Source organism: Lissotriton helveticus, chromosome 4_1, assembly GCF_964261635.1.
Source record: "Lissotriton helveticus chromosome 4_1, aLisHel1.1, whole genome shotgun sequence".
Taxonomy (NCBI): Eukaryota; Metazoa; Chordata; class Amphibia; order Caudata; family Salamandridae; genus Lissotriton; species Lissotriton helveticus.
Genome location: NC_136063.1, coordinates 1,867,807,988 through 1,867,834,570, shown reverse-complemented (window position 1 = coordinate 1,867,834,570; position 26,583 = coordinate 1,867,807,988). Strand labels below are relative to the sequence as shown.

At 48.0% G+C, this 26,583-nt stretch overlaps 1 protein-coding gene across 1 annotated transcript in view; it reads right to left on the bottom strand.

Annotated features, from left to right (window-relative positions):
- The window catches only part of LOC144829407 (transcription initiation factor TFIID subunit 9-like), a 113,206-nt gene that overhangs the window by 13,831 nt on the left and 72,792 nt on the right, over window positions 1–26,583 (bottom strand). Inside the window, exon 5 of the mRNA XM_078688527.1 lies at window positions 20,013–20,094. Within this exon, the coding sequence (XP_078544653.1) occupies window positions 20,013–20,094 (82 nt within the window). The remainder of the gene's footprint in view (window positions 1–20,012; window positions 20,095–26,583) is intronic.

The following is a 26,583-nucleotide window of genomic DNA, read 5'->3' as shown; positions in this document are numbered from 1 at the left end:
CAGGACTTTAACAAGATAAGAAGCCATGGCCCTAGGGGCGCCGCTTACTAGAGAGGAAGTACTAACATTGATTAAGAAGCTGAGGTCGGAGAAATGCCCCTGGAACGACGGTCTCCCTGCAGTGCTCTATAAAACATTTGCCCCACAGCAGGTGGATCACTTCCTGGAGGTGTTTAATGAAGCTCTAGCCGAAGGGGCACTTCCTAATATGATGGAAGCACTAGTGTCCATGATTCTTAAGCCGGGTAGGGACCCCCACTCCCCGGGCTCTTATAGGCCCATTTCCCTTCTGAATATTGATGAGAAAATACTGAGTGGTGTGTTGTCTTTTGCCGTACATGACCCGACAGGTTTATCCCTGGTCGGAACACCACACACAATTTGCGCAGACTTGCACATATATGGCATGCATCGGACCTGCGGGAGGTAGATTGGGCTCTGTGTCTCCTAGACATTCAGCAGGCCTTCGATCCTGTTGAATGGGACTGCATGTGGCTCGTACTTGGTGGGATGGGATATGGGGACATGTATTTAGGGTGGCTGAAACTGCTTTATACTAGACCAAAGGCTCAAATCCGCTGTCGAAATCGGGTATTGGATAGCTTTGAGCTCCAGAGAGGTACCCAAAAGGGCTGCCTCCTGTCACCGCTCCTTTTTGCCCTCGCGATGGCGCACCTGGCGGTCACCACTAGACATAGAATGGATCACTGGGGGATTCAGCTGGGGACTGCTGCCCACATGGTGTCAATATATGCTGATGACACACAGATGTGCTGCTCCCTGTCGCAGTTCCTTTTCGCCCTTGCGATGGAGCTCCTGGAAGTCACCCTTAGATATAGGATAGAGCACTGGGGGATTCAGCTGGGGACTGCTGCCCACGTGGTGTCAATTTATGCTGATGACACACTGGTGTACCTTCGGCATCCTGAGGAGGCAGTCACAGAGCTCCTTCGGGAACTGACTGGCTTTGGTGAAATATCGGGACTTTGACTTAACCCGGAGATCGAATAGTTTTCTTACCTGTCGGTGTAGTTTTGCAGCTTGAAGATCTTTCTGGATTCACTATGCTGTGCACTATTCCGCGGTCTTGTGGTTGGGTCCGGATTCGTAGTCTTTTCTTTGTTTTTGTTTTTTGTAGCCCAGGTGGGCGTCGGCGTCACACCTCCTTGGGTGCATTTCCGGTGACGTCGGCATGCTTCCTGCGGAAGCTCCCACTCTTGGGCGCCATCTTCGGGTTCTTTTTTTCCGTGTTTCTTTCGTTTCCGAAGTAATGGCAATGTTCTATTTAGGTGATATTTTACCGCTTTGTACCTTTAAAAGTCCTTTTTTTAATTTATTAACCACCTCTTCTCTCTCCAGTCTCATCTTTCTGGCGGAGGCGGGTGGGTTCGCTAGTGAATCCAGAAAGATCTTCAAGCTGCAAAACTACACTGACAGGTAAGAAAACTATTCGTTTTGCAGCGTGAATCTTTCTGGATTCACTATGCTGTGCATAGATTTTGTAGCGGTTTCTAATTTCTGTGGCGGCTGGGTGGAAGATATGCGTTGGTTATTGAATATGTGCTGGAGCACCTTTTGTCCGACTTGTGCTTCCTTGTTCATCTGTATATCCACACAGTAGTGCTTCGTGAACGTGTGCACCGAAGCCCATGTTGCTGCCAGGCATATGTCTTGTATGGGTGTGTTAGCCAGGAAGGCTATTGTTGCACCCTTTTTCCTAGTGGAGTGGGCACGTGTCCCCTCTGCTAGCTCTTGTCCTGCACGTTTGTGGCAGAGTTGAATTGTTTGTGCGATCCATCGTGCAATAGTCTCTTTGGTTACTGCCTTGCCCAAGAAACTGTTGGTGAATGACACAAAGAACTGTTTTGTTTTCCTGTGTCCCTTCGTCCTCTCAATGTAGTGCATGACTGCCCTTCTGGCGTCCAGGGTGTGCAGGGCTCGCTCTGCGCTAGTGGTAGGTTTTTGGAAAAAACTCGGTATCTGTATAGACTGGTTCATGTGGAATTTGGACACCACCTTCGGCATGAAGTGTGGGTCAGTCCTCATCACAACCCTATCATTATGTATTTGTATGCAGGGTTCTTGTAGCGTCAGCGCCTGAAGCTCGCTTACTCTGCGTAAGGACGTTATTGCAACCAGGAAAGCTGTTTTCATAGTTAGCATCTTTAGGGAGGCCTTGTGAAGTGGTTCAAAGGGCTCTTTCATGAGTTCCGTTAGGACTATGTTCAAGTTCCATGCAGGTGGCGGCACCCGCTTGGGTGGTGCGATCCTTTTCGCTCCTTCCAGGAATCTCTTCACCACCTGTGATGTGTAGAAACTCCTGCACGTTTCTCCCCTTGTGTAGGCGACTATCGCTGCCAAGTGAACTCTTAACGAGGATGAGCTAAGGTTCTTCTCCAGCAAGTGCGTCAGGTACTTTAGCACTGTGGAGTCCTTCTTCATCTTATTGTGAAGTCCTTCTTTTCTGCACCACATTGTGAATCTTTTCCATTTCGCAACATAGCACTTCCGAGTGCTGGGCCTTCGTGCCTCCCGAAGGACCCTCATGGTGCTTTCTGGCAGTCTCAAATGTGCGAACTCTATGTCCTCAGGAGCCATGCTACTAGGCTCAGGCTCTCTGGCTCTGGGCGAAGCACCTCTCCGTTCTGCATGGAGAGTAGGTGTTTCCTCCTGCCGAATCTGTGGGGTGCACACTGTCATCTCCATGATCTGCGAGTACCATGTCTGTCTGGCCCACTGTGGCGCGACCAGTATCAGGGTCATGTTGCTCGCTCTGCACTTGCTCAGCACTCTGTGCATCAGTGGTATCGGGGGAAAAGCGTAAGCAAATGTCCTTGACCAGTCTATCAATAGGGCATTCCCCAGGAACCCCTCCTCGGGCTGTCTGGATGCGAAGTTTTGGCATTTTGCATTCCGGCGTGTGGCAAACAGGTCCACTGATGGTGTTCCCCATCTGTCGAACAGCCACCCTGTCTCTTGAGCATTGAGCTCCCACTCGTGGGATGCCGATGTCTGTCTGCTGAGCCAGTCTGCCTGTATGTTGTCCTTCCCTGGTAGGTGTATGGCTAGCAGGTCTATCTTGAGAGGGATGGCCCATCTCCATATCTCCTGCGCCAGCGTTGAAAGCGTGGCTGACTGTGTGCCACCCTGCTTGTTGATGTAGAACATCGCGGTGGTGGTGTCCGTTTGTAGCAACACCTTGTGCTTGTACAGTCTTGTTTGGAAAGCTTTCAGTGCAAGGAAGATTGTCTTCAATTCTAGGTAATTGATGTGCTTTATCGCATCTGCTGGCGTCCACAGACCCCTCACCTTGAGCTCCTCCATGTGAGCGCCCCATCCCTTCAGGGATGCGTCTGTGGTGATGGTCACTGTTGGCGTTGGGGGCATTAAGAGGCTTTCCCCTTGTTATGTTCTCCATGGTCCACCATGTCATCTCCTTCTGCACTGTGTGCGTTACAACCACTAGATCCTCCCAACTGACTGTAGCTTGTGACCATTGCTTCTGTAGCCATTCTTGAATGGGTCTCATGTGGAGACGTACATTTGGTACCAGGTGGATGCATGATGCCATCATCCCCATGATCTTGCTCGCAGTCCTCACTGTCCGAGCTTGTCCCTTCGGTAGAGGCGAGTTTCCTTCACCAGCGCCATCACCCTCTTCTCGCTGGAGAACACCTTGCCCTGTACGGTGTTGATCTGTGCCCCCAGGAAGATCTTCACTTGTTCCGGCTACATTGATGATTTCTTCCAATGGATGGAGAACCCCAGGTTTATGAGCGTGCTCGTCACTGTCTGTGCGTGCTGCTTGCATTTCTGGTATGAGTTTGCTTTCACCAGCCAGTCGTCCAGGTAGGGGTATACGTGTATTCCCTGCCTTCGTAGGTGCGCTGCGACTGCTGCGAGGCACTTTGTGAAGACCCTTGGTGCCGATTTCAGCCCGAAGGCTAGTGTCGTGAACTGGTTATGGCTTTCTCCGATGGTGAACCTGAGCATATGCTTGTGCTTTCTGTTCATTGGGATGTGCAGGTAGGCGTCCTTGAGGTCTATTGTGACCATGAAGTCCCCGATCTGCAGTTACGGGAGCACCTCTTGCAGGGAGGTCATTTTGAATTTTTGCGTTCTTATGAATTTGTTCAGGAACCTTAGGTCCAGAATGGGTCTCATTGTCTCGTCTACTTTTGGTACCAGGAAGTACGTTGAGTATATTCCTTTGTTTCTTTCCCTGAAGGGTACCCGTTCTATGGCCTGCTTCTGCAGGAGTTCCTTTGCTTCTTCCTGAAGGCGCTCTAGCAGTTTGCTTGCTAGTGGCTTTCTTTTTGGTTTTCTGCTTGTTGGCCTCCCCTCCAACTCTATGCAGTATCCGAATTGGATGATGTTGAGGATCCATTTGTCTGATGTGATTTCTCTCCATTCTTGGAGGTAAAATCTTAGTCTTCCTCCCACTGGTGTTATGTGGTCGTAGATGTCTAGCTTGTCTTGACCCCTCTGTACGTGCTGCCCCTTGGGATCTTTTCTGTGGGCGGGCACACGGAGTTTTTTGAAGTCACTTAGAGGCGGGCTGCTGTCCCCCTCTTCTATTCTGTCCACGTCCATTTCCTCTCCCTCGAAAGGACTGGCCTCTTTGTTGGTACTGCCAGGACTGCTTCTGGTGACCCTGCTGAGCCTGCGAGTCTGCCTGGTGCGTTTGTTGGAAAGCCTGGTGTGATGTACCTGGCTGGTTTCCACCTCTCCCGCCAGGCCTCCGTGACGGGGTGCCCCTTTAGTTGCCTCTGAACTGCAATGCTCCCATGGACCTTGCTGTTTCGTTATCCTTTTTTAGTTGACTCAGCTTCTTATCAACTGTTGTTCCGAAAAGCGTATCGCCGTCGAACGGTGTGTTCAGGATGCTGTGTTGCACCTCGGGTTTGAAACCTGAAATCCTGAGCCAGGCGTGTCTTCTTTCAGTGACACCCATCATCATGAGCCTGCTGGAGGTGTCTGCTCCATCCAGGGCCGTCTTGAGGCAAGAATTTGCCGTGTTCTTCCCTTCTTCAACCAGTTTTTCGGCCTTCTGCCTGGCATCCTGGGGCAGGTTCTTCACCAACTGCCCCAGCTCCTCCATGATCTGGTACATGTGCCTGTTTATCAGGGCATTGGAATTAGCCATGCGCCAGTGGGTCGCGGCATTCCGTTCGATCCTTCTGCCCACCAGATCCATCCTCTTGCTCTCCTTATCCGGTGGTGGTCCAGAAGTAGTGGGCACGTTAGCCCTCTTTCTTGCTGTGGCCTTGATAATGGATTCTGCGGAGACCGTGCCCTGAATGTAGGGTGGGTCTTTTGAGGAATGTTTGTATTTCTTTTCTGTTCTGGGAGTTACAGCCTTGCATGTTGCGGGTTCCCTGAATGCCTCCTTCCCCTGAGCCAAGACGCTGTCGAGCATTGGTAGGTACTGGCTCCTTGTTTGTGTGGGGAGCAATGTCTCTAGAAGGAAGTCTGCTTTCTGCTTCTCTTCGTCGAGCTTGAGTTTGAAAGCTGCTGCGGCAGACTTTATCATCGAGTTGTAGGCCCCGATGTTGTCCGGCGGCGAGGGCCTCGAGGGATATGTGTCGACCGCCTCCTCTGGGCTGTCGGTGTCGACATCTAGGTAATCCACCTCCTGTAAGTCTGAGGGGGCCGACTCGGCGTCCGTCCTGCTGTCCTCTTCCTCCCCATAGTTGTAACTATAGTAGGGACTGTCGTCCTCTTCCTGGTCGTCGACCACCTCGACGTCCGGGTCTTGTTCCTCGGCGACCTCGTCTTCCTCCTCGACCACCTCCACCACTGGTGGCTTGGTCTTGTGTGGAATCGTGAAGGTTTTCATCTTTGCGTCAAATTCTTTCTTCCGCTGCAAGATGTTTTCCATTTCGGCCTCGAGGCGCCTTCTCTTTTTCTCCATCTCGGCTGCGTGTTCTGCGTCGGATGGTTTGGCCGCTCTTTTCGGCGGTTGGCTCGGCGCTGTGCTTTTCGGTGCCGGAGGCTTCGACGCCGAACAGGGTTTCGGGTCTCTGGTCGGCGTCGGTGCTTTAGGGTCCTTCTCCCTCGGCGTCGATCGATCCTTTTCGAGGACGATTTTCGACGACTTTTGCTGTTCAACAGCTCTCGGTGCCGGGGACTCCTTCTCAGAGGGTCCGCTGGGCCTGTGAGTAGTCGCGGGCGCCAGGTGTTTTGGTGCCGGCGCTTTCGGGGCCTTGCCCTCGTTTTTTCGAGACTCAGAGTCTCTCGGGTTCTTGGGGGCCGGAGAGTCTCCTACCTTATTAGAAGTCTTGGTGTAATCGGTCTCTACGACCGTGTAGCTGTCGTCTTCGGCGGCATCGTTGTCCTCTTCCTCGGAGGACATCCCCAGCTCGTGGAGGGATGGAGTCGGGGCCTTCCCCTGCAGGGTGGCGTGCGCTACCCTCTGTCTCTCTCTCACACGAAGGGTCTTCGGGGTAAAGGCGGAGCAGGCGTTTCAGTCCTCGCTTCCGTGATTTACCGGTAGGCAAAGGTTGCAAACCGGGTGCTGGTCCTTCTGCGCGTACTTGTGGTGGCAGTTACGGCAGAACTTGAACGGCGTGTTGTCCATCATCGAGCGCTCAGGGCCTCCCCGGTCGCGTGTTCGTCGAAGGTCTCGATGAATTCTCCTTCTCCTTTGCAGGTTCTTGGTCGATGAAGTCTCCTGGAGTTTTCAGATGATTTTTCTTTCCAATTTCTGTATTTTCCTTCTTCTTTCTCCAAAAATGGCTGGAGCCCAAACGGGAACGATCCAGACCCGACCGCGGAAAAAAAGAATCTGAAGATGGCGCCCAAGAGTGGGAGCTTCCGCAGGAAGCATGCCGACGTCACCGGAAATGCACCCAAGGAGGTGTGCCGCCGACGCCCACCTGGGCTACAAAAAAAAAAAAAAAGAAAAAAAAGAAAAGACTACGAATCCGGACCCAACCACAAGACCGCGGAATAATGCACAGCATAGTGAATCCAGAAAGATTCACGCTGCAAAAGTCTAAACTCTTCCCTTTGGGAAGCCAGGCGGACCAGGAGGAGGGCGAGATACCCATGGTGGGGATGAGTTTGTTTAGAGATACGATGCGTTATCTTAGGGTCAGGTTAGTACACACCCTATCTAGAGCGCAATATCGGAAGGTGTTTGGAGGGCATCCGCAAATCAATTGAGTTCTGGCGAGATCTAAATTGTAAAAAATAAATTGTAAGATCTACCATTATCTCTGATGGGGCGGGTTGCCTTAATAACAAGCATTTGCAATGCAATAGGTCTCGCATTAGGAAGGTTTGAGCTATTGGTATTGTAAATGACACATTTTTTATTTATGTGTTGGTTTTGAAGATAGCAAACTAATAGCTTTGTCATTTACAATGCCAATAGTTTTAACTGTTGCACATGTGACACCTATAGCATTTGTAATGCAATATGTGTTGTATTTACGTGACTTCGATGTATTGATATATCCAATAACAATGCCTTTTACAGTTTTTAATAATTAATACTGAAATAAAAGTTATTGTAATTTATAATAGCAGTAGCTTAAACTTTTGTTAAAAAAAATTGTGAAGATTATGTTAATTGTTTTTTTTTGTGTGACGAAAATCCAAGAACAGAAGTGAAATATTAACATCTTTTTGTGACATTTGTAATAAAGCTTGAAACATTGAGAGGCTGGAAGCACACGGCTTGATGTGGAATGATTTACATTTAAACAAAAACAAGCTGCGAGCAAATACTTTAAAGAGCAGTGAGCTGATTTATTGCAAAGTCTAAAAAACATTTGAGAGAATAGAGTCTCGATTGGTGGTTAATACAGAGGTGAAGTGTAGGTTACTGACGATTACCAGGAGTTTAGGAGAAGCCCAGGAGTCTATTGATCACATTTTGCGGACATGATGTGCTCATGTTTTGGGTCTTTTGGTGCTCTGCAGAGACGTTAAAATTCCATAGAAGCACGTCACAATAAAACCAACTCCGTTCTTAGTAACATTGGGAGTCTCCATTTGGAGAACACAACATTTGCATACGATTAATGAGAATAAACTTGCATCAATCGAATGACAGCTGTCAGATTAGATGGAGGGCGGTAAGAAGGAAACAAGGTGAGCTACCATGCAGAGGCAGCCCCTTCCACACAGGTTGGACTGGAAGATCGCAAGACCAAATGACCCTTCATGGAGAATGATGGGGAAAAACCTCCATGTGGAGGAAATAAAAACCTGGAAGGGTGAGTGAGAAAAGAGCATGCAGGGTGTTGATGGATAAAGAAGGTGGAATGAAGACTAAGCGGTCTATGTAACCAACAGCCCGATCTTCGACAGTCTAGGGGCACCTCGGCCCCAAGCCAGCACATTTTATTATTAAAAGAGTATTACAAAAAACGAAAGCAATTGCTGTGATCGTGTGACTAGCATATAAGTCATCACTCTGGATACTTTCAGGACAGAAGTTTTTTTGTGCCGTCAGCATCAGATTTGCCAAGCTTTATAGGAAGGCTCAACCCGCTCTGCTATCTCAGTACTATCTGCAAGGCAGCCCCGTCCCTTTAACCCACTCCAAGGTCGCAAAATAGATGGCATCCCCCAGGCGCTTCCCTGCCAAATCTTAATAAATGACACTTCCCCAAGAATTATCACACGTGAAATGCACAAGCGTGAATGGAATCTCCTAAGCAAGCAAACTGGCCCTTATTGCCGCTCTTTATGGGCGCAAAGGGGCCACTGGCTGCGGTGAGGAGCCCCGCTCCAACCAAGGGGCAATATGACACGGAAAGGAACCGCAGGTCGGGCAAGTCGCTAGTGCCCCGAACAGAGACATAGGTATCAGCAGGTTGTGTCGTCGTCTCGTGATGTGGTCAGATGAGGACAGCTGGCCGTTCCGTGCAATAGACCACCACATCAGTGACATTTAATGCCCCACCCCGTCTACTCGACAGCCTCCGTCATCACAACCATACGTAAATTATAAATCATCAAATATTTTAGGCGCGCTGGCGGTTGGCTTTCCGTTCAAGAACTTAATATTTTCTTATTCAATAAGTGTAATTTGCCCGTTGCAGACTGATGAATTATGAAACCAACTGCCCTTCCCCTCGGATCTAAACTGTAGTTCCTGTGCCTGAAATTCCCACTGCCCCGATCTCTGAAACATTACACTTGTGACGCGCTCACCACAGCAACACCGACATGTGAATCCCTGTTTTCCAGGGAAACGCCCACTGCCCCAGCCGGAGCAACTGCGGGACGGCTTTCATGGTAAACACCAAGATGTGCGCGTGACGAACACTGCCGTGGGGCGGGACTTCCGTTTCCTGCTGGAAGCTCGCGCCCACGGAGTGGCTGGCCAGGAGAGGAGCAGTGGTGACGCGGGCGGGGCTCCCATGCCCGAAGGAGAGCCCCGCGGTGGCGGCTGAAGTCCGTTGTGCCCATGCGGTAAGTGGGGCTTAGTTGTAGTGGGGGTGGCAGCAGGTGGCGGCGGCAGGGGAGGGGGAATGGGGGTGTGTGCGCGTGTGTGGGTGTAGCTGTGTGTGCGCGCGTTTGTAGCTGTGCGTGTGTATGTATATGTGTGACTGTATGTCTGTTAGCTGTGCATGTGTACATGTGGGGCTGTGTGTCTGAAAGTGCGTCATGATGCATTGTGCCTGCATGTGTGTTTGTGCGAATGCGTGAGTGTGGCTGTGTGTGATTGAGAGAGGCTGTGAATGTGAGACAGGAGATGGGCACGGCGCCGTGCGCGCCCACGAGGAGAAATCGGCGCTCGTGCCCATCCCCCTGTTTCTGATTCCCAAGAGACGGGCGGCTATTTGATTGAGAGAGGCTGTGAAGGTGAGACAGGAGATGGGCACGGCGCCGTGCGCGCCCACGAGGAGAAATCGGCGCTCGTGCCCATTCCCTGTCTCAGATTCCCAGGAGACGGGCGGCTATAGTTGTCGAGCTGGACTCCAGCATGCTTCGCATGCTTTCTCCAGCTCGACCTAAAAATGGTGATCCTTCCGCGCTGTCCGTATGTTATGCAGAAATCCCTCTACTGCATACCACAGGCGTATTTCCACCAACTGGATCGTCTACTGGTCGACCCGTTATAGGGATCCAAAAGGAAAAGGGAGAAATTAGATACATTACAGAGGACATGGGAGCAGGGAGGGTTCGAGGTCCCTAGGCTGAGCCTCTATTATATGGTGATGCAGCTTCAACATGACGTACACTGGCTAGATGAGAATAATTGAGAGAATAGGTCACTGGAGGGTGCTCACCAGGGGACCACTCTCCCGGACTTCCTTATGCTGGGATCACAGGTGCCCGAACACCTCCCATTGCATGGGTCTGCAACCTGGGAAACCGCAATTAAAATCGTGGTGATAAGGGCGTCCTATGCCACAGAGTTCCAGCTGTGGGCAGCGATATCTCAAACGAATAAGTCAAACCATGTCCATTACTAGGTGGACGGAGGGAGGCTGCCGCATGATGGGAGACATGTACTCAGGACAGCCGTTTCTCACCAGGGAGGAGTCACAATGAGTGTTTGAGTTGGGCAGGAGGCAGTGCGCCTCCAGTACGCAAATATCTCTGCGGTGGACCGCGACCTGTAGCCGGGGTTTCTGGAGGAGCCGCCCATATTTGCCACTCTTCAGGCTCTCACGATATTGGAGGGACCGTAGGCTGGTATCCCACTGTAAGACCTGGCCCCTTGGCATGGGTCTCCCTTCCATTTTTGCTGTTGCCTCATGTGTTTTTGCTGGTGTTAGATACTTTGGGCACTGTGCCACTGCTGTCCAGTGCCACAGTGAAAGTGCTCCCTATTGTAGATTAATGTATGGATTAGTGATTCCACGATTGGCTGGTTTGGTTTACCCGTCACACCCTAGTACAGTGCACCAGGAGTGCCCCGGGCTGGTAATCCAAATGCTGCTAGTGGGCTTGCAGCACCGGTTGTGCCACCCACAGAACCAGCCTGTAAAAGTGTGTCTAAGGCCTGCTATTGTAGAGCCTGTGTGCAGTCTGGTACTGCCATGCTGACTGGGCAAGTGCACCCACTTGCCAGTCCCTAAACATTCCCTTTTCTTCATATCAGACACCCCAATGTTAGGACCAAGGGCATGGTGCATTGTAAGTATAAGGTCGGACATGCCCTGGTGTGTGTGGCATGTCCGAATAGTGAATTACAGCCATTTTTGTTTTTCACTATTGCAAGACCACCTGTTCTCCATAGGCCAGAATGGGCAGTTAGATTAGTACATCTTATAATCCTAACTGACTCAGAGAACATGGTGGAAATTCAAATTTAGTATGCCTGTATGATAAAATACATCTTTTAGTGAAGTTGGTTTTAACATTCTGTGTCTGAAAATACCACTTATAGAAGTAGGTATTTTCTTGTCTAACTATCCAAGCCTGCCTCTGCTAGGCTGTGCTTTCCTTGTCTGGAGTTTGAGTGACAGGGCTGGGGGATTCCAGGAGACAGAATGAGTCGGCCCAGTGGTGAATAGAGAGATCTGCATCTAGATGGGAGGGAGGGAGGAGTTGCACCTGGGACCTAAATAGGGCTGTGCCTTCCCTCCACAATGCTGGCTCCACCTCCTGTGGTGTGTCGGATGTCTCTGCCCTGCATCGTGAAAGGAGAGGAGGAGTCATGTCAACAGAGTGCTCCAGGGCTGTGCTTTCCCTCCACAATGCTGGCTCCACTTCCTGTGGGGAGTCTGATGTTTCTGCCCTGTGAAAGGAAAGAAGGAGTCATGTAAACAGAGTGTTCCAGAACTGGTTTGGACTGGGCAAAGGCCCCTCTGCCCTCAGAGGACAAAAGATTTTGGGGTATGAATATTGGGACCCTAATCCCAAGAAATTAGATCACTTTTGGCCAAACAAGAAGAAACCTTTGCTGAGGAGAGGAACCTGAAGAAACTGAGGAGAGACTATCCCTTAGCTGAAGCGCTGCTTGGGGGATTGACCTGCAGTGGTTGCCTGACTGCCAAAGGAAGGAGAAAGGAACTTTGTGTACTTTATTTCAACGTGTAAGGATCTCCAAGGGCTTGGAACAGAGCTTGCCTCCTGATGAAGTCTCAGGGACAACAGACTTCACCCACCAGCTCCCCAAGAGTCTTCCTTAAGTGCCTGTAGTTGTGCTGGACTTTTTGACGACTTGCGTGTCGCAAGGAGCTGGAAGCGCAACTTACGAACAAGAAGTCTGTCGCCGAACTGCCGCTTCACAACATGAGGCGCCTCGCATTACCGAAGAGGAACGAGGTAACCGCAGACGCCGCCACATCACTGGGAAGCGGGTCGCAGGAGAAAAGGATCGACGTCGCATCACACGCCGCCGCATCTCCGAGAAGCGCGTCGCAGGGCTTGTTGCGGCTCGTATCGTTGTGGAAGCAAATCGCATCGCCAGGAGAGAGGATCGACGTCGCAGCAGATGCCGCCGCATCACCGGGAAGCATATCGCATCATCTTTATTTCTTTGCACCAGATCTTCAACGCATCACTGTCCTTGCGTGTAAGGGACTACCGCATCACCTTTCCTGCAACACTTGTGTTGCCCTGCGTGTCGCATCTTAAGACACATTGACTCAGTGTCGCATTTTAAGATCTATAGAGAACTAAGCTAATTCTACCAATTTAAGTACAGTATTGTGGATTTTTTTTGTTTGTGGTCTTGTGATAAGTCTATATAAAGAATACTTATTTTTGATATAAAACCTGTGTGGTGTCCATCTGTAGAGCTGTCATTTGATTACTGTATGTGTTCACAAATGCTTTACACACTGCCTCTGAGATAAGCCTGTTTGCTTGTGCCAAGCTACCAAGGGGGTGAGCAGGGGTTATTTTAGGAGTGTACTCGCTAACCCTGACTAGAGGCAAAGGTCCCTATTTGTCACAAGTACTTAACTGTGCCAACTACAGTCCCCCAAATCTAACATTGGTGGCAGCGGTGGGATTCTGGACTTGCATTTGTGACTCATGTACAGTGATTGGTGAACACTACTAGCAGACCAAAACACAACCACATACTTTTGGTAGATAGTTTTTCTGAGACTTTCTATTTTTGCAAAGAACTGCCAAGTTTAACTACAATGGAGAAAGCAGAATCCATTGCATCTGTTGATTATGATTGGGAAGAAGAGAGACTAGAATGCTACAACGTAAAACAGCTCAAGCATTTCTGCAGAAGATTTAAACTTTCAATGACCGGTCTCACCAACAAGGATGAGTACCAAAAGGCGCTGAGGGCCTGGGTCGAAGCAAGGAATACCCCTGAGAAAGGGGCTGAGAATGCAGATGATTCAAAAAGGGGGGTGGTGATGGACAGAGTATCTGAATTAAGCAGAGCACTCCTACCCAGTCAAAAGATCAGGGCTTGATCCATCACCGTTTTTTAGCTCACTGCACCATCCCAGTTCAGAACCTGGCTACATGCAAATTAGTCTGACCCTGGCCCAGTGCATCATGGGAACAGGGCAGACCAAACTACCAAGCCAATTCTTTACTGGAAAGGAAACAGCTTCCGGGGACCGGTTTCTGGCATTACAGCCGTCTTCGGCCCGGCTTGCTTGAATCCTGATGGTGCAGTGAGCAAGGGACTCACATCTGAGCATACCCTTCCACACTTGTGGTGGCCAAAACGATTCAAAAAGGGGGGTGGTGATGGACAGAGTATCTGAATTAAGCAGAACACTCCTACCCAGTCAAAAGATCAGGGCTTGATCCATCACCGTTTTTTAGCTCACTGCACCATCCCAGTTCAGAACCTGGCTACATGCAAATTAGTCTGACCCTGGCCCAGTGCATCATGGGAACAGGGCAGATCAAACTACCAAGCCAATTCTTTACTGGAAAGGAAACAAGCTTCCGGGGACCGGTTTCTGGCATTACAGCCGTCTTCGGCCCGGCTTGCTTGAATCCTGATGGTGCAGTGAGCAAGGGACTCACATCTGAGCATACCCTTCCACACTTGTGGTGGCCAAAACGATTCAAAAAGGGGGGTGGTGATGGACAGAGTATCTGAATTAAGCAGAACACTCCTACCCAGTCAAAAGATCAGGGCTTGATCCATCACCGTTTTTTAGCTCACTGCACCATCCCAGTTCAGAACCTGGCTACATGCAAATTAGTCTGACCCTGGCCCAGTGCAACATGGGAACAGGGCAGACCAAACTACCAAGCCAATTCTTTACTGGAAAGGAAACAAGCTTCCGGGGACCGGTTTCTGGCATTACAGCCGTCTTCGGCCCGGCTTGCTTGAATCCTGATGGTGCAGTGAGCAAGGGACTCACATCTGAGCATACCCTTCCACACTTGTGGTGGCCAAAACGATTCAAAAAGGGGGGTGGTGATGGACAGAGTATCTGAATTAAGCAGAACACTCCTACCCAGTCAAAAGATCAGGCCTTGGATCTAGCCCTGATCTTTTGACTGGGTGAGAGTATTCTGCTTAATTCAGAGACTCTGTCCCTCACCACCCCTTGTTGTTAATATTTTTGTCCACCCTAAGCGTGGAAGGGTATACTCAGACATGAGTCCCTTGCTCATTGCACCATCAGGATTCAAGCAAGCCGGGCCGAAGACGGCTGTAATGCCAGAAACCGGTCCCCGGAAGCTTGTTTCCTTCCCAGTGTAAGAATTGGCTTTTGTAGTTTGGTTTGCCCTGTTCTCATCATGCACTGGGACAGGAACAGACTAATTTGCATACAGCCAGGTCCTGAAACTGGGATGGTGCAATGAGCTAAAAAACGGTGTTGGATCTAGCCCTGATCTTTTGACTGGGTGAGAGTATTCTGCTTAATTCAGAGACTCTGTCCCTCACCACCCCTTGTTGTTAATATTTTTGTCCACCCTAAGCGTGGAAGGGTATACTCAGACATGAGTCCCTTGCTCATTGCACCATCAGGATTCAAGCAAGCCGGGCCGAAGACAGCTGTAATGCCAGAAACCGGTCCCCGGAAGCTTGTTTCCTTCCCAGTGTAAGAATTGGCTTTTGTAGTTTGGTTTGCCCTGTTCTCATCATGCACTGGGACAGGAACAGACTAATTTGCATACAGCCAGGTTCTGAAACTGGGATGGTGCAATGAGCTAAAAAACGGTGTTGGATCTAGCCCTGATCTTTTGACTGGGTGAGAGTATTCTGCTTAATTCAGAGACTCTGTCCCTCACCACCCCTTGTTGTTAATATTTTTGTCCCCCCTAAGCGTGGAAGGGTATACTCAGACATGAGTCCCTTGCTCATTGCACCATCAGGATTCAAGCAAGCCGGGCCGAAGACGGCTGTAATGCCAGAAACCGGTCCCCGGAAGCTTGTTTCCTTCCCAGTGTAAGAATTGGCTTTTGTATTTTGGTTTGCCCTGTTCTCATCATGCACTGGGACAGGAACAGACTAATTTGCAAACAGCCAGGTTCTGAAACTGGGATGGTGCAATGAGCTAAAAAACGGTGTTGGATCTAGCCCTGATCTTTTGACTGGGTGAGAGTATTCTGCTTAATTCAGAGACTCTGTCCCTCACCACCCCTTGTTGTTAATATTTTTGTCCACCCTAAGCGTGGAAGGGTATACTCAGACATGAGTCCCTTGCTCATTGCACCATCAGGATTCAAGCAAGCCGGGCCGAAGACGGCTGTAATGCCAGAAACCGGTCCCCGGAAGCTTGTTTCCTTCCCAGTGTAAGAATTGGCTTTTGTAGTTTGGTTTGCCCTGTTCTCATCATGCACTGGGACAGGAACAGACTAATTTGCATACAGCCAGGTTCTGAAACTGGGATGGTGCAATGAGCTAAAAAACGGTGTTGGATCTAGCCCTGATCTTTTGACTGGGTGAGAGTATTCTGCTTAATTCAGAGACTCTGTCCCATCACCACCCCTTGTTGAGAATGCAGATGGGCAGCTGGAAGAGCTATTGGGTTAAGGAGGGAAGAGAGTAGTCTCCCCAAAAGGTAGCAGTGTTTCTGCCAGAGAACTGTCTCCAGAAAAGTTGGAGGGTAGGAAAGAGAGTAAGATGCATGAAATGGAGCGGACCAAGCTCAAGCTAAGTGGGCAGTTAGCATTTGAAGTGCAAGCTAGGAAACTAGCCGTAGAAGAGAAGAAAATGCAGTTTGAACATGAAGAGGTTTTGAGGGAGTTGGAATTCAAGGCCAAGAGCTCTGGTGGCAGCACACCGTCAGTGCCTGTAGAGGCTAGGGTGTATATTCCTAAAGATGTGCTGAAAGAATTTCGTAAGAATGATGATATTGGGCAGTGGTTCAGAGCCTATGAGGTAGCCATGTCTTCCCACTGGGTCCCTGAGAGAGATTGGGGAGCGGGTTGTGGGGGCGGTTCCTTATTGAGGGGGGGGACGACACACTTTTAGACTTGCCTTCTGAAGACCATAATTCTTATTGCAACATGAAAGATTCATTGATGTCCAGGTATGGTTTGACCCCTGGACTGTATAGACAGAGGTTCAGGAATTGCAAGATAATAGAGGGCAGTACCTGGGTGTAATATGTCCCTTTCTTTTGCAGAGCCTTGGATGGTTAGGTAAAGGGCAGCAAAGTTAATGCTTTTCAGGAGCTCTTTGGTTTAATTGCATGGGAGCACTTGTCTAGTTATTGTTTTTCAGAGCTGTGCCAGCACCTGATTGATATTTAGCTGACTAACCATAGGAAGCTTCCTGAAGAGGCAGACCGCTGAGTGAGCACCAGGGTCCCCAAGGGTCACGTGGGAGATTCAGCAAAGAGTGGGCAGGGTCCCCAGCAGAAGAGTGGGGGGGACAAGGGTAAACAGAGGGAGTTCCAAAGAAGGCCCCAAAGTAGTCCCCAAGGGAACCAAGGCAAAGGTTCTTAGCCTCCCCCACAAACCGCCAGGGGCCCGACAGGTCCACCCGTTCAAGGGGGACCCCTGAAATGCTACAAATGTGGGGACCTGGGTCATAAGGCGAATGACTCCAGGTGCCGCCTATTTGGAAAGACAGCACCCCCTGGTGCTCCACCCCAGCAGATGGCAAGTGTAGCTTTGGGGGAGGAGATTGGTGCCCAAGGTGGGTGGGGTCCCGCAGAGATGTCCCTTGTCTCTCTAGGAGACTGCGAGGTGGTCCCAGGGACCCAACTGCCCAACAACACTAAGAAATATGGGCAGTGGATGACCATCAATGGCCATAAGGTGGAAGTTCTTAGAGATACAGGAGCCAATGTGACAGCTGTCCAGTGTCACCTGGTGTCTCAAGAGCAGATTGTTAATCATGCATTTTACCGAGTTGTTGCCGCTGACAACACAGAGCCATTGTCCATTGGCACAGGTTCCCTTTGAACGTGGGGGGGGGGGGGGTCTCTGCTACTCTTCAGGTAGCTGTGAGGCTCGCCATGACTGTTGACGTTTTGTTGGGGAACGATTTGGAGAGCTCACCTTGGGGAAAGGTGGAGCGGAGTACTCACTTGGAGATGGTGGGTCTGCCTGACTGGCCGTGTGTGACCACCCGGTCAATGGCAGCCCGTAGGGGTGCTCAAGAAGACCCGGAGCCTGAGAGGGAGGTCCAGGAACCTGCCTTAGAGAGAGGAGGCAGGGGGCACGGGAAACCGACCCCCAAAGTTCCCATGGTCCAGGAGGAGGTAGACCCCGAGGGGGATGCCCTGGAGCCTACAGGGGAACAGGTACCTGAACTGGGGGACCTGCCTGAGCTGAGCCATTGGCAGCAGGAAGGGGGCCTCTCCAAGGAAGAATTCTGCCAGGAGCAGAAAGAATGCCTCAAGGGTTTGCGGCAACAGGCTGCAAGCCAGGCAGCAGGTGATCAGTCCGGATCACATTGGATCTACTGGGAGAATGGTCTCCTGTATAGTGAGCCTAAGGTTGCTGAGCCTGGGTCAGCCCGTGTGCTGGTGGTACCCCAGCGCTTCAGAGCCTTCCTACTGGGGCTGGCTCATGATGTGCCCTTAGCAGGACATGTGGGGCAGGACAAGACCTTTGAGACGCTGGTCACCCACTTTCATTGGCCCCAATGTGCAAGAATTCAGACACCCATTGAAGGACTTGTCAGACTTGCCAGGCAAGTGGAAAGAGTGAGAGGAAGCAGAAGGTTCCTCTCCAGCCATTCCCTGTGGTCAGCACCCCCTTTTAGCGGGTGGGTATTGACATTGGGGGACCAATGGACCCCAAGACAGCCATGGGCAACAGGTTCATCCTGGTCTTGGTGGACCATGCCACCCGGTACCCGGAAGCCATACCTCCGAGGACAGTGACGGCCCCCATGGTGGGACGAGCACTGATGGGGATGTTCTCCCGAGTGGGATTCCATCAAGAGGTAGTGTCTGATCGGGGTACCAACTTAATTTCCAAGTATATGAAGTCCCTGTGGCAGGAGTGTGGGGTAACTTACAAATTTACCACTCCTAACCACCCCTAAGGAAATCTCTAGGGTTCAGTCCCTTTGAGCTTCTCTATGGACACCCAGTCAGAGGACCTCTGAGTCTGATAAAGGAAGGCTGGGAGCAATCTCTCAGGAAACCTCCACAGGATGTATATAGCTACATGCTGGCCTTCAGGAACCAGACTAGGCATTTCAGGCAACTCGCTGAGGCGAATCTGGAAGCCAGCCAGTTGGAGATGAAGCGGTGATACGACCAGCATGCCACTCTGGTAGAGCTTCAACCTGGTCAGAAAGTGTGGGTCATGGCCCCAGTGGAGCCCTGGGGGGGGGGGCGGGAGTTTCCTTTATGTGACCCGGGTTGGGGGGTTTTGGTTAAGAGTTACAATGCTATGATACATATAGCTGAGATACAAATGTTCATGTCCGAACACAGTACTAGGTTTATTAACGCAAGATTTCAGTTGTGAACACATCCTCTCTTTGACATGAATGTATTGTCATTTTTTATACAATTAACCGTGATAAGTAAATATTGCTATGACTGCATTGTGATTCTGGACGATTAATAACCATAATAAAAAATAAAAAAAAATTAGATGGTGGACTTATGTAAATACATTTTGTCTGGTGTGCATTACAACCTGAATTAAACTGGTGCATGCCTTATAAAAGAACAATTATGAAGAACAAATACATTAAATGACAATACAATTCTAGCATTAAATTAAACAATATCGGTCCCAAACACAAGACAACCATTAATCTGTGACAGATCTGGGTACAGTGTCTTTGATATCTCAGAATTCCATAGAGTGGGGTCAGCTGTCTGCATTTGAAGGCTGCAAAAAAGGAAGGGGTTTGCAAAGCTTTGGTGTGGAGTGGTGTGGCTCACTGGTTAGAGGCGGCAGACCAAGAAGCAGAGGATGGCCCGGGACCAGGGTTCAATTCCCGACGCGGCAGGGTCGTGGACCAGGGTCAGCGGACTCGATAATTCTCGCCTCGGTGCCTACCCTAACCAGGGATCACACTCTGCAACTCTGGGCATTAGCTTGCCTCATCTCCACAACGGGCCCCCACATACGCCGGGGATGCCTGGTTTCACCTTGGAGATACCCAGTTGGGACCATCTCACAGGGAAAGCCAGGACGGGTTCCCCAGCGGTCTATAGCACAGAGATACTCCTTTGGGAGTCGATTCTAGCGCGTTAGAAACCCACAATTAATTAATTAAAGCTGGAAGTAGCTTTGGTGTTGAAAGGAGTTGATGCAGGATAGAGACGGAGGTTGGAAAAGGATGCTTAGAGACACACAGTCTTGTACACTGTAAATTAGCAACTGTGTAATTTAGCATATAAAGATGATGTGCAGAAAGTCAGGAATAATTAGGCAAAATTGGCAGAAACAGTAATGTGATAAATATTTAGCTTATGTTGGCTGCTAAATTTTATATGCCAGGTAGTGTTAGATGGTACTTCTAAGCAGCCTACTATAGCATTGCATATTTAAGGATAAAACAAAGGATTTTCCAGTTTGGCAAAAGCAGTTTGTTGAAAGATCATTTGACAATTGTGACGAAAGCAACCAAACATTTTTTTCTAAAGACAGCAAAGGTATTTACACAAGTGGTAACTTTTCCTAAATGTTATCATGCAAATACTCCCAAAAACTAAATGTTAACGAAGTAAACCTCTTACCAAGAGTGGGTGTGCTCGGTCTGCTTGTAACAGCACCAACACTTAACCGGGGCACTGTTATTCTTCCTGTTGATGAGGACATCTGTGTGAAATACATCAATGAACAATTAAGTATCAGAAATAAAGTCTACAATATACTGCAACATTACATTTACAAATGTTGGGGGGAAATAGAAAAGAACTCACCTACATATCGTGAAAACAATCACACAGGCTATTTTTGTAGTGAAACCGCTGATATCTGATTTCGTATATCCTTGCAGAAGGAAATGCTTCTTTTTGTATGGTGACCCAAAATGTTTTAGGCAAATGCTAATGGTTTTTCGACGCCGAGTGCACTGAGGCCCACTAACCAGACCTCGGTGCCAGTGCTTGGACCCTTCTCTGTGTAGGCTTGATTGGGCTACACCCAAATGGCATAGATTAACTTACGTCCAAGTGAATTATATATGGTACCAGTAGTACTGAGGGCCTGTAAGCATACAGTGACCCCTAAGAGACTTCAGCACTTGATGTACCATCCTGAAGGGTATGGGTAAAACATGGCATGGAGTTTGCCACTAGAGACTGGAGGGGCAGTTTAAAACTGCTAAATCGCCTTTACCATTGTAAGCACTGGCAAAGCCCAACCCCCCTTTTGAATGTGTTTAGGTCACCCCTATTGATTTCAAGGCAGAGTGCAACAGATTCAAACAGTAGAACAAGCAATTAACATATTATAGCAGCAAAAACCCAGAAATATTCATTTTTGCTGCAAGAGAGATGGGTAGCCCCATTGGCAAGTACAGAGTTACATGCTGACATCTCAGCTGTTTACCTTCTGAATGGGACGTCCAAAATTCTTTTTTCAAGGTATCAAACAACTCATTAGATAAAGCCTGACTTGATGACTAAGCCGAAATAAATGTAACTTGTTGCCACATGCAACTTTTCAAGTGGCCATTTACTAAAGCTGGCCACGAGGAAGCCTCCCACCCACCAGGGGAGACACATAAATAACTCCCAGGACAAGCAATAATAAAGGGCACCTGTTGAAGGAAGTGTTACCTCCTCCTGGAAGAAAGCCACACAAGGTGTTAGCTTAAAAATGAGCTTCAAAGGGGAAGCCACCTTTGAGGGGCATATGGTAACCACATTTGAGAGTATATGTTCTTTTCTTCGGGTATTATAAATGGGGTAACCCGTAGGACCACTGGATCCGGGTGAACAACGGTACAAGAAAAAAGGTCACAGTGGTTAGCTGATTACAGATTAATGTACGTGGAACTAAATTCAAATGCATTAAAAAAAATTTAAACGTCACTGCACAAACTGTTGATTTCTTGTGATTTCATATTGCATCACAGAAATAGAATTAATCAAAACATATGAGATTAATCAACATTGGTACACATCGATGCTCAGAAAGGGAGGGAGGGAGTGAGTGCTCAAGGAAAGTTGAGTGATTGTGCGAAGGAACGGAAAGGTAATGTGGTTCAAGTACATCTAAGCTGTTTAGAACCATTCCGGTCTTTAACTTGACAATGTAAAAATAAACCTAACAATCTAGGCACAGATGGACATGTCTGTTGCCTACGAATGTACTTGAACCACATTACCTTTCCAGGACAAAGTTTTCTTGAATGTAATCCAGATTAAACAAGCATTTGCAATGCAATAGGTCTCGCATTAGGAAAGTTTGAGCTATTGGTATTGTAAATGCCGAATTTTTTATTTATGTGTTGGTTTTGAAAATAGCTAAATTAATAGCTTTGTCATTTACAATGCCAATATTTTTAATTTTTGCAAATGTGACACCTATAGCATTTGTAATGCAACATGTTTTGTATTTACGTGACTTAGATGTATTGATATTACAAATAACAATGGCTTGTAATTTTTTTTAATAATTAATACTGAAATAAAAGTTATTGTAATTTATAATGGCAATAGCTTAAACTTTTGTAATAACTTTTGTGAAGATTATGTTCAGTGTATTTTATTGTGACGAAAATCCAAGAACAGAAGTGAAATATTAACATCTTTTGGTGACATTTGTAATAAAGCTTGAAACATTGAGAGAACATATTTGAACCAGTTGTTGTTGAATTGTTGCACAGATTGATGCTGTGGTGGCGCTGAGTGGTGTTGTGGTGGCGACGAGTGATGCTGTGGCGTTCAGTGATGGTGTGGTAGTGTATAGTGATGATGTGGTGCCCCTGAGTGATGCTGTGGTGGTGTGATAGATAGAGTGATGGCGATAGATAAATAGAGGGAGGGCGATAGATAGAGTGAGGGCGATAGATAGATAGATAGAGTGATGGCGATAGATAGAGTGAGTGCGATAGAGTGAGGGCGATAGATGCGTGTGGTGTGTGTGGTTGTGTGTGTGTGGTTGTATGTGTGTGTGTGTGTGGTTGTGTGTGTGGTTCTGGGTGTGTGGTTGGGTGTGTGTGTGTGTGTGTGTGTGTGTGTGTGTGTGTATCAGCACTAGCGTCCCCTGCTCGTTTCACTGCACACCCAGTGAAAGCCAGCCAGCCCAGCGGCGATACAGTGGGCGTGTCTGCAGGAGTGATAGATGCGGGAAGAGTCTAGATAGTGTTATTTGGTAGATCGTATTAGTTAGATGTACCTGCGTTGGCATCTATAAGCGGTCAAGCGCCTTTGAGTGAATCGGTCTCATGCTTCTGTGCCAGTCTCTAATCTTAAGAACGATTACTAGTGACCTACTTCCCTTGCAACATTAATTATTTTAGCCATCTTTCACTACGGGCACGGTGCTTTGGAGGTGGCTCGTGTGCTGCTGTTGAAAAAGGTTCAATTTCCTCAACTCACTTCTCTGGCTTCAGCCCTCGTATGGCGGGGAGCTGGGGAAGGGAGACCCAGACTGATTCAGCTTCACTTAATTATACAGGGAAATGTCTCCACTTTTATTCTCTGGGCCGAATCCAAAATAGCGGCCAGACTCAGCTTCCAGTTCTAACACTCGACAGATTCCATTTTCAACTGCCGGAAACAATTTCGTTAGGGTTTTCAGAACACAACTTGGCTCATCAAAGTCCAGTCTGAGAACATAGGACTCCGATCCCATTATGATCCATTACTAACTTTGGAGATGCAGAAAGGAGACGCAACTTCACTTTCAGCCCTATAGGGGAAAGGAATCTCTCACTCACAGCATGCTAAATATCACACCTGATAAGAATGGCTAAAACTTGAACTCTACATCTATTCTCAAGGCTCAGAGCAGCTCATAGATGCTATGCATGATGCAGAAACAACGCGTCCGGCGACACACAACGTGAATCCACGTAACTAACTATTGTATCAATTTAGTTCGAAAACGTAAAATGACAGCAATGGGGAGAAAAGATTACACCAGATGTATTACTCCCTTTTCAATAGATAGAAAGTAAGTCTTCCACAAGGGAGACAGCCAGCTACTTCCGAGTACCTCAAACTGCCCGGACTATTTTTACACAACACAATGGTGGTCATGTGTTATCGATGTTGGAGGAAGAGACACCAAGGCGACCCTGACTTATTAGAAACTGTAACCGGCAAGTGGAGCATGTCACAACAAACCTGGCCTGAAAACAATGAACGATTCTATATACTTCTGAACCCGTGACCCACTCTTTTGAAATGCTATTCTGCAACAGATATACCGACCCTCACAGCCACGTGCGGATTTATGAAAAAATACTCCTGCTCAAGATCCCCGAGGTAGAATTCAATTTTTTTTTCATTTGCATGCTATGTTTGCCTGAAGTTCGCAAACACATGGGAATGCAAATAGGACCGTGCTGGAGGTGTACACGCCATGCCTAGATTGCAGCAGCTCTCCATCCCTACTCCCGCCCGCGATGATAGCACACAAAGGGGGATTATGATCTCACCTTCAGCCGGTTAATGTGTCTAGCCAGGGCACAATGCAGGCCATTCAGGGCTTCGGCTTCCCGTACACGTAACGTCGGACGCTACAACGCTCTCAAGCTTCCATAGACTGTGGTACCTGTCAATCTACAGACCAGGAAAAGGGCCGGTCTTCCCAAATCATTCTCCCCCTGGAGGTATTAACAAGCCGTGAGCGTGCACATCTCAAAACCGGAAGTTCTGGAGCGTCACGGCTGTCGCGCGGAGGCTGCATAAGTCAGGAGTGGCGGCTGAGGCCGCCGATGCGGTGAGTGGGGCTTAGTTGTACGGTGGGCGTGGGCGGGTGCGTGTGTGCGCGTGTGTGTGTCTGTGTGCGCTCGTGTGTGTATGTGCGCGCGTCTGTGTGTTTGTGTGTTCAAGGGGGGGCTGGCTGTGTGTGTGTGCCGTTAGTGCATGCTAGCCAAGCGAAAGCAGGGGCTGTGTGTGTATATGGGAGAGCGTCTGCGCAATCGCGTCTGCGCAATCGCGTCTCTTCAGAAGCGCGTCCACAGACACCAACTCGGCGCGTGCCCCGGTCTGTACCACTTGGCAGGCAAGACGACAGCAATAGAGCTCGCTGGCGACAGCGCCTTCGCGCTGCATCACCAGCGAGACCTAAAAAGGCCAATGTGGTCTTATGTGTGTCCTACTGACCTCTTAGACTCGCATACCTTTGCCCCAGTGGGTCAGATAGAAGTCGACATACACCCCCTCACATTAACCCAAAACATCGAGGTTGGTTTTTCAAGAGACTGAAATAGCTAAACCAGAGTAGCTAGCATCCAAACGTTGAGAGAGATCCACATTTTAACAAATGGGCAACCTCGAAACCTAAACCTGCATATATGCATAGCTTTACTATCACTTTAAACCATTTTGTTTAACTACAGGATACTCTTGATTCTCTGGAATGTTTAATTTGAGGTTACGGTGTCATTTGCCACCAAGTAACTCTAAATACAAGTGGATTGTGAACACTAAGTTTTGAAAATCCATTACGAAACATCTGGATTTTGACAGCAGCATTCCATAATTAGAGTATAAAGTTTCCCATCTGTAAGCGACTGCGAAAGGTAAATGTTTACGTACACTGTATGTACCATCCACACTACATGTACCATCTAAACATTTTGGAGCTATTTTATTCTGCTCTTCTGTATAGCTCATTTTCAGGATTGTTCCAGTGTTCCTGATCATTAGACGATCTTAAACAGTACACAGCGTTTATATCCAGAGGCCCAGGTTTAATTATTGAATTATATCAACATTTTATTGTGTACTGAAATTTGTATACTTTTTTCTATTTGAACTTTGTTTTTATTAGACATTTTTAAACATTATTAAAGTGATAAAGCTGTGTTATTACAAAGACTCACAACTCCGTTTGACCATTTACATCTTATTAGTAGAGAGCAACAGCACTCTCACCTTTGATAGTGTTTGTATCTATGACAGCAAGAGTCCAGGGGAAAAACAAACCCCGGCAGCTAGCCGCGTGATCCTAGTCGGGGCATCAAGTTTAATATTATAGTGCAATATGGTTTAGCTTTTAACATGCCTTACACAACGAGGAAATTGATGAGACTGAATGAATGATGTGGAACTGAAAGAACAGTGCAAACTAAAGCAACTAAAAATAACACGGCTCAAGCACAAGCTGCTCAAGTCCCAGTTAAGATAAAATGACAGGCACAGTTGAGGATGATGGGAGAAACCTCCCGAAACAGATGCAAACTCTGGTGCCTCTCAAATGCAATATGATAGCACCCACATTAGGTCCTGTGACATCCCCGTGCCAAGAAGCATCACCCTTCAGATTAAGCAAAAGAAGGCTGTGTAAATGGGTCTAACTGCTCGCAGTGAGTAGAAAAGACTGTCTCTGTGGGACCAACTAGCATGTTGCCAGTCGGGGATCAAGTCATATAACTCAGTGGTTGCACCGACAGTATCTTAATCGAACTCCAAACGGTGACCCCATATAAGGTGTAATATGAAAGCACACCATATGACCTAGGTATACTATAATGTTCAAAACACGCTACCTTAAATGTGAAGGAAGCCCTTTCATATACGAACCAAAGAAGTAGTAGTCATTAGAATTGTTCAGGAATGCATAGAAAATGATGCCAAAATATCCTTCTTGAATACAGGTATGCTGAAAAATTCATCCTTTATTAGGTCTTAAAGTAAAGTCATCCATGTTTATTTTGCACATCCTCTACATTGTCTGCTGTTTTGTGAATGTTCATTATAAATCCAATTGCATATTATCTTTGTTTTCACCACTCCTCTATGCATTTTGGACTATCTCTGATCCTTCATCAGGGAGAACACCATCAGTATTTTCAAAAGTATCGCTACTTTTTAGATGTTATGAAAAAGGCAAGAAATTGAAGGAGACGCAAGACTGCTTTGAAAATGTATGCTGTCAAAAATGCCAGTATTAAAGTCAGTGTAATTGTGTTTAAGAAGATGTGTGTCCACCAATACATATCTGCGCTGTAAACATGAGCCAACTAAAATATGTTGGCATAATTATTAAATGATTTCCTTTAACAATGAGTTTCATAACTCTAATGGCTATTGCATCAATTGATTCATGCATGAAATGACTTCTTTCATGTTGACTGTTGCCAAGAGGGCCGACCAGGTGCCTTTACTTTCAACTACACAAAAT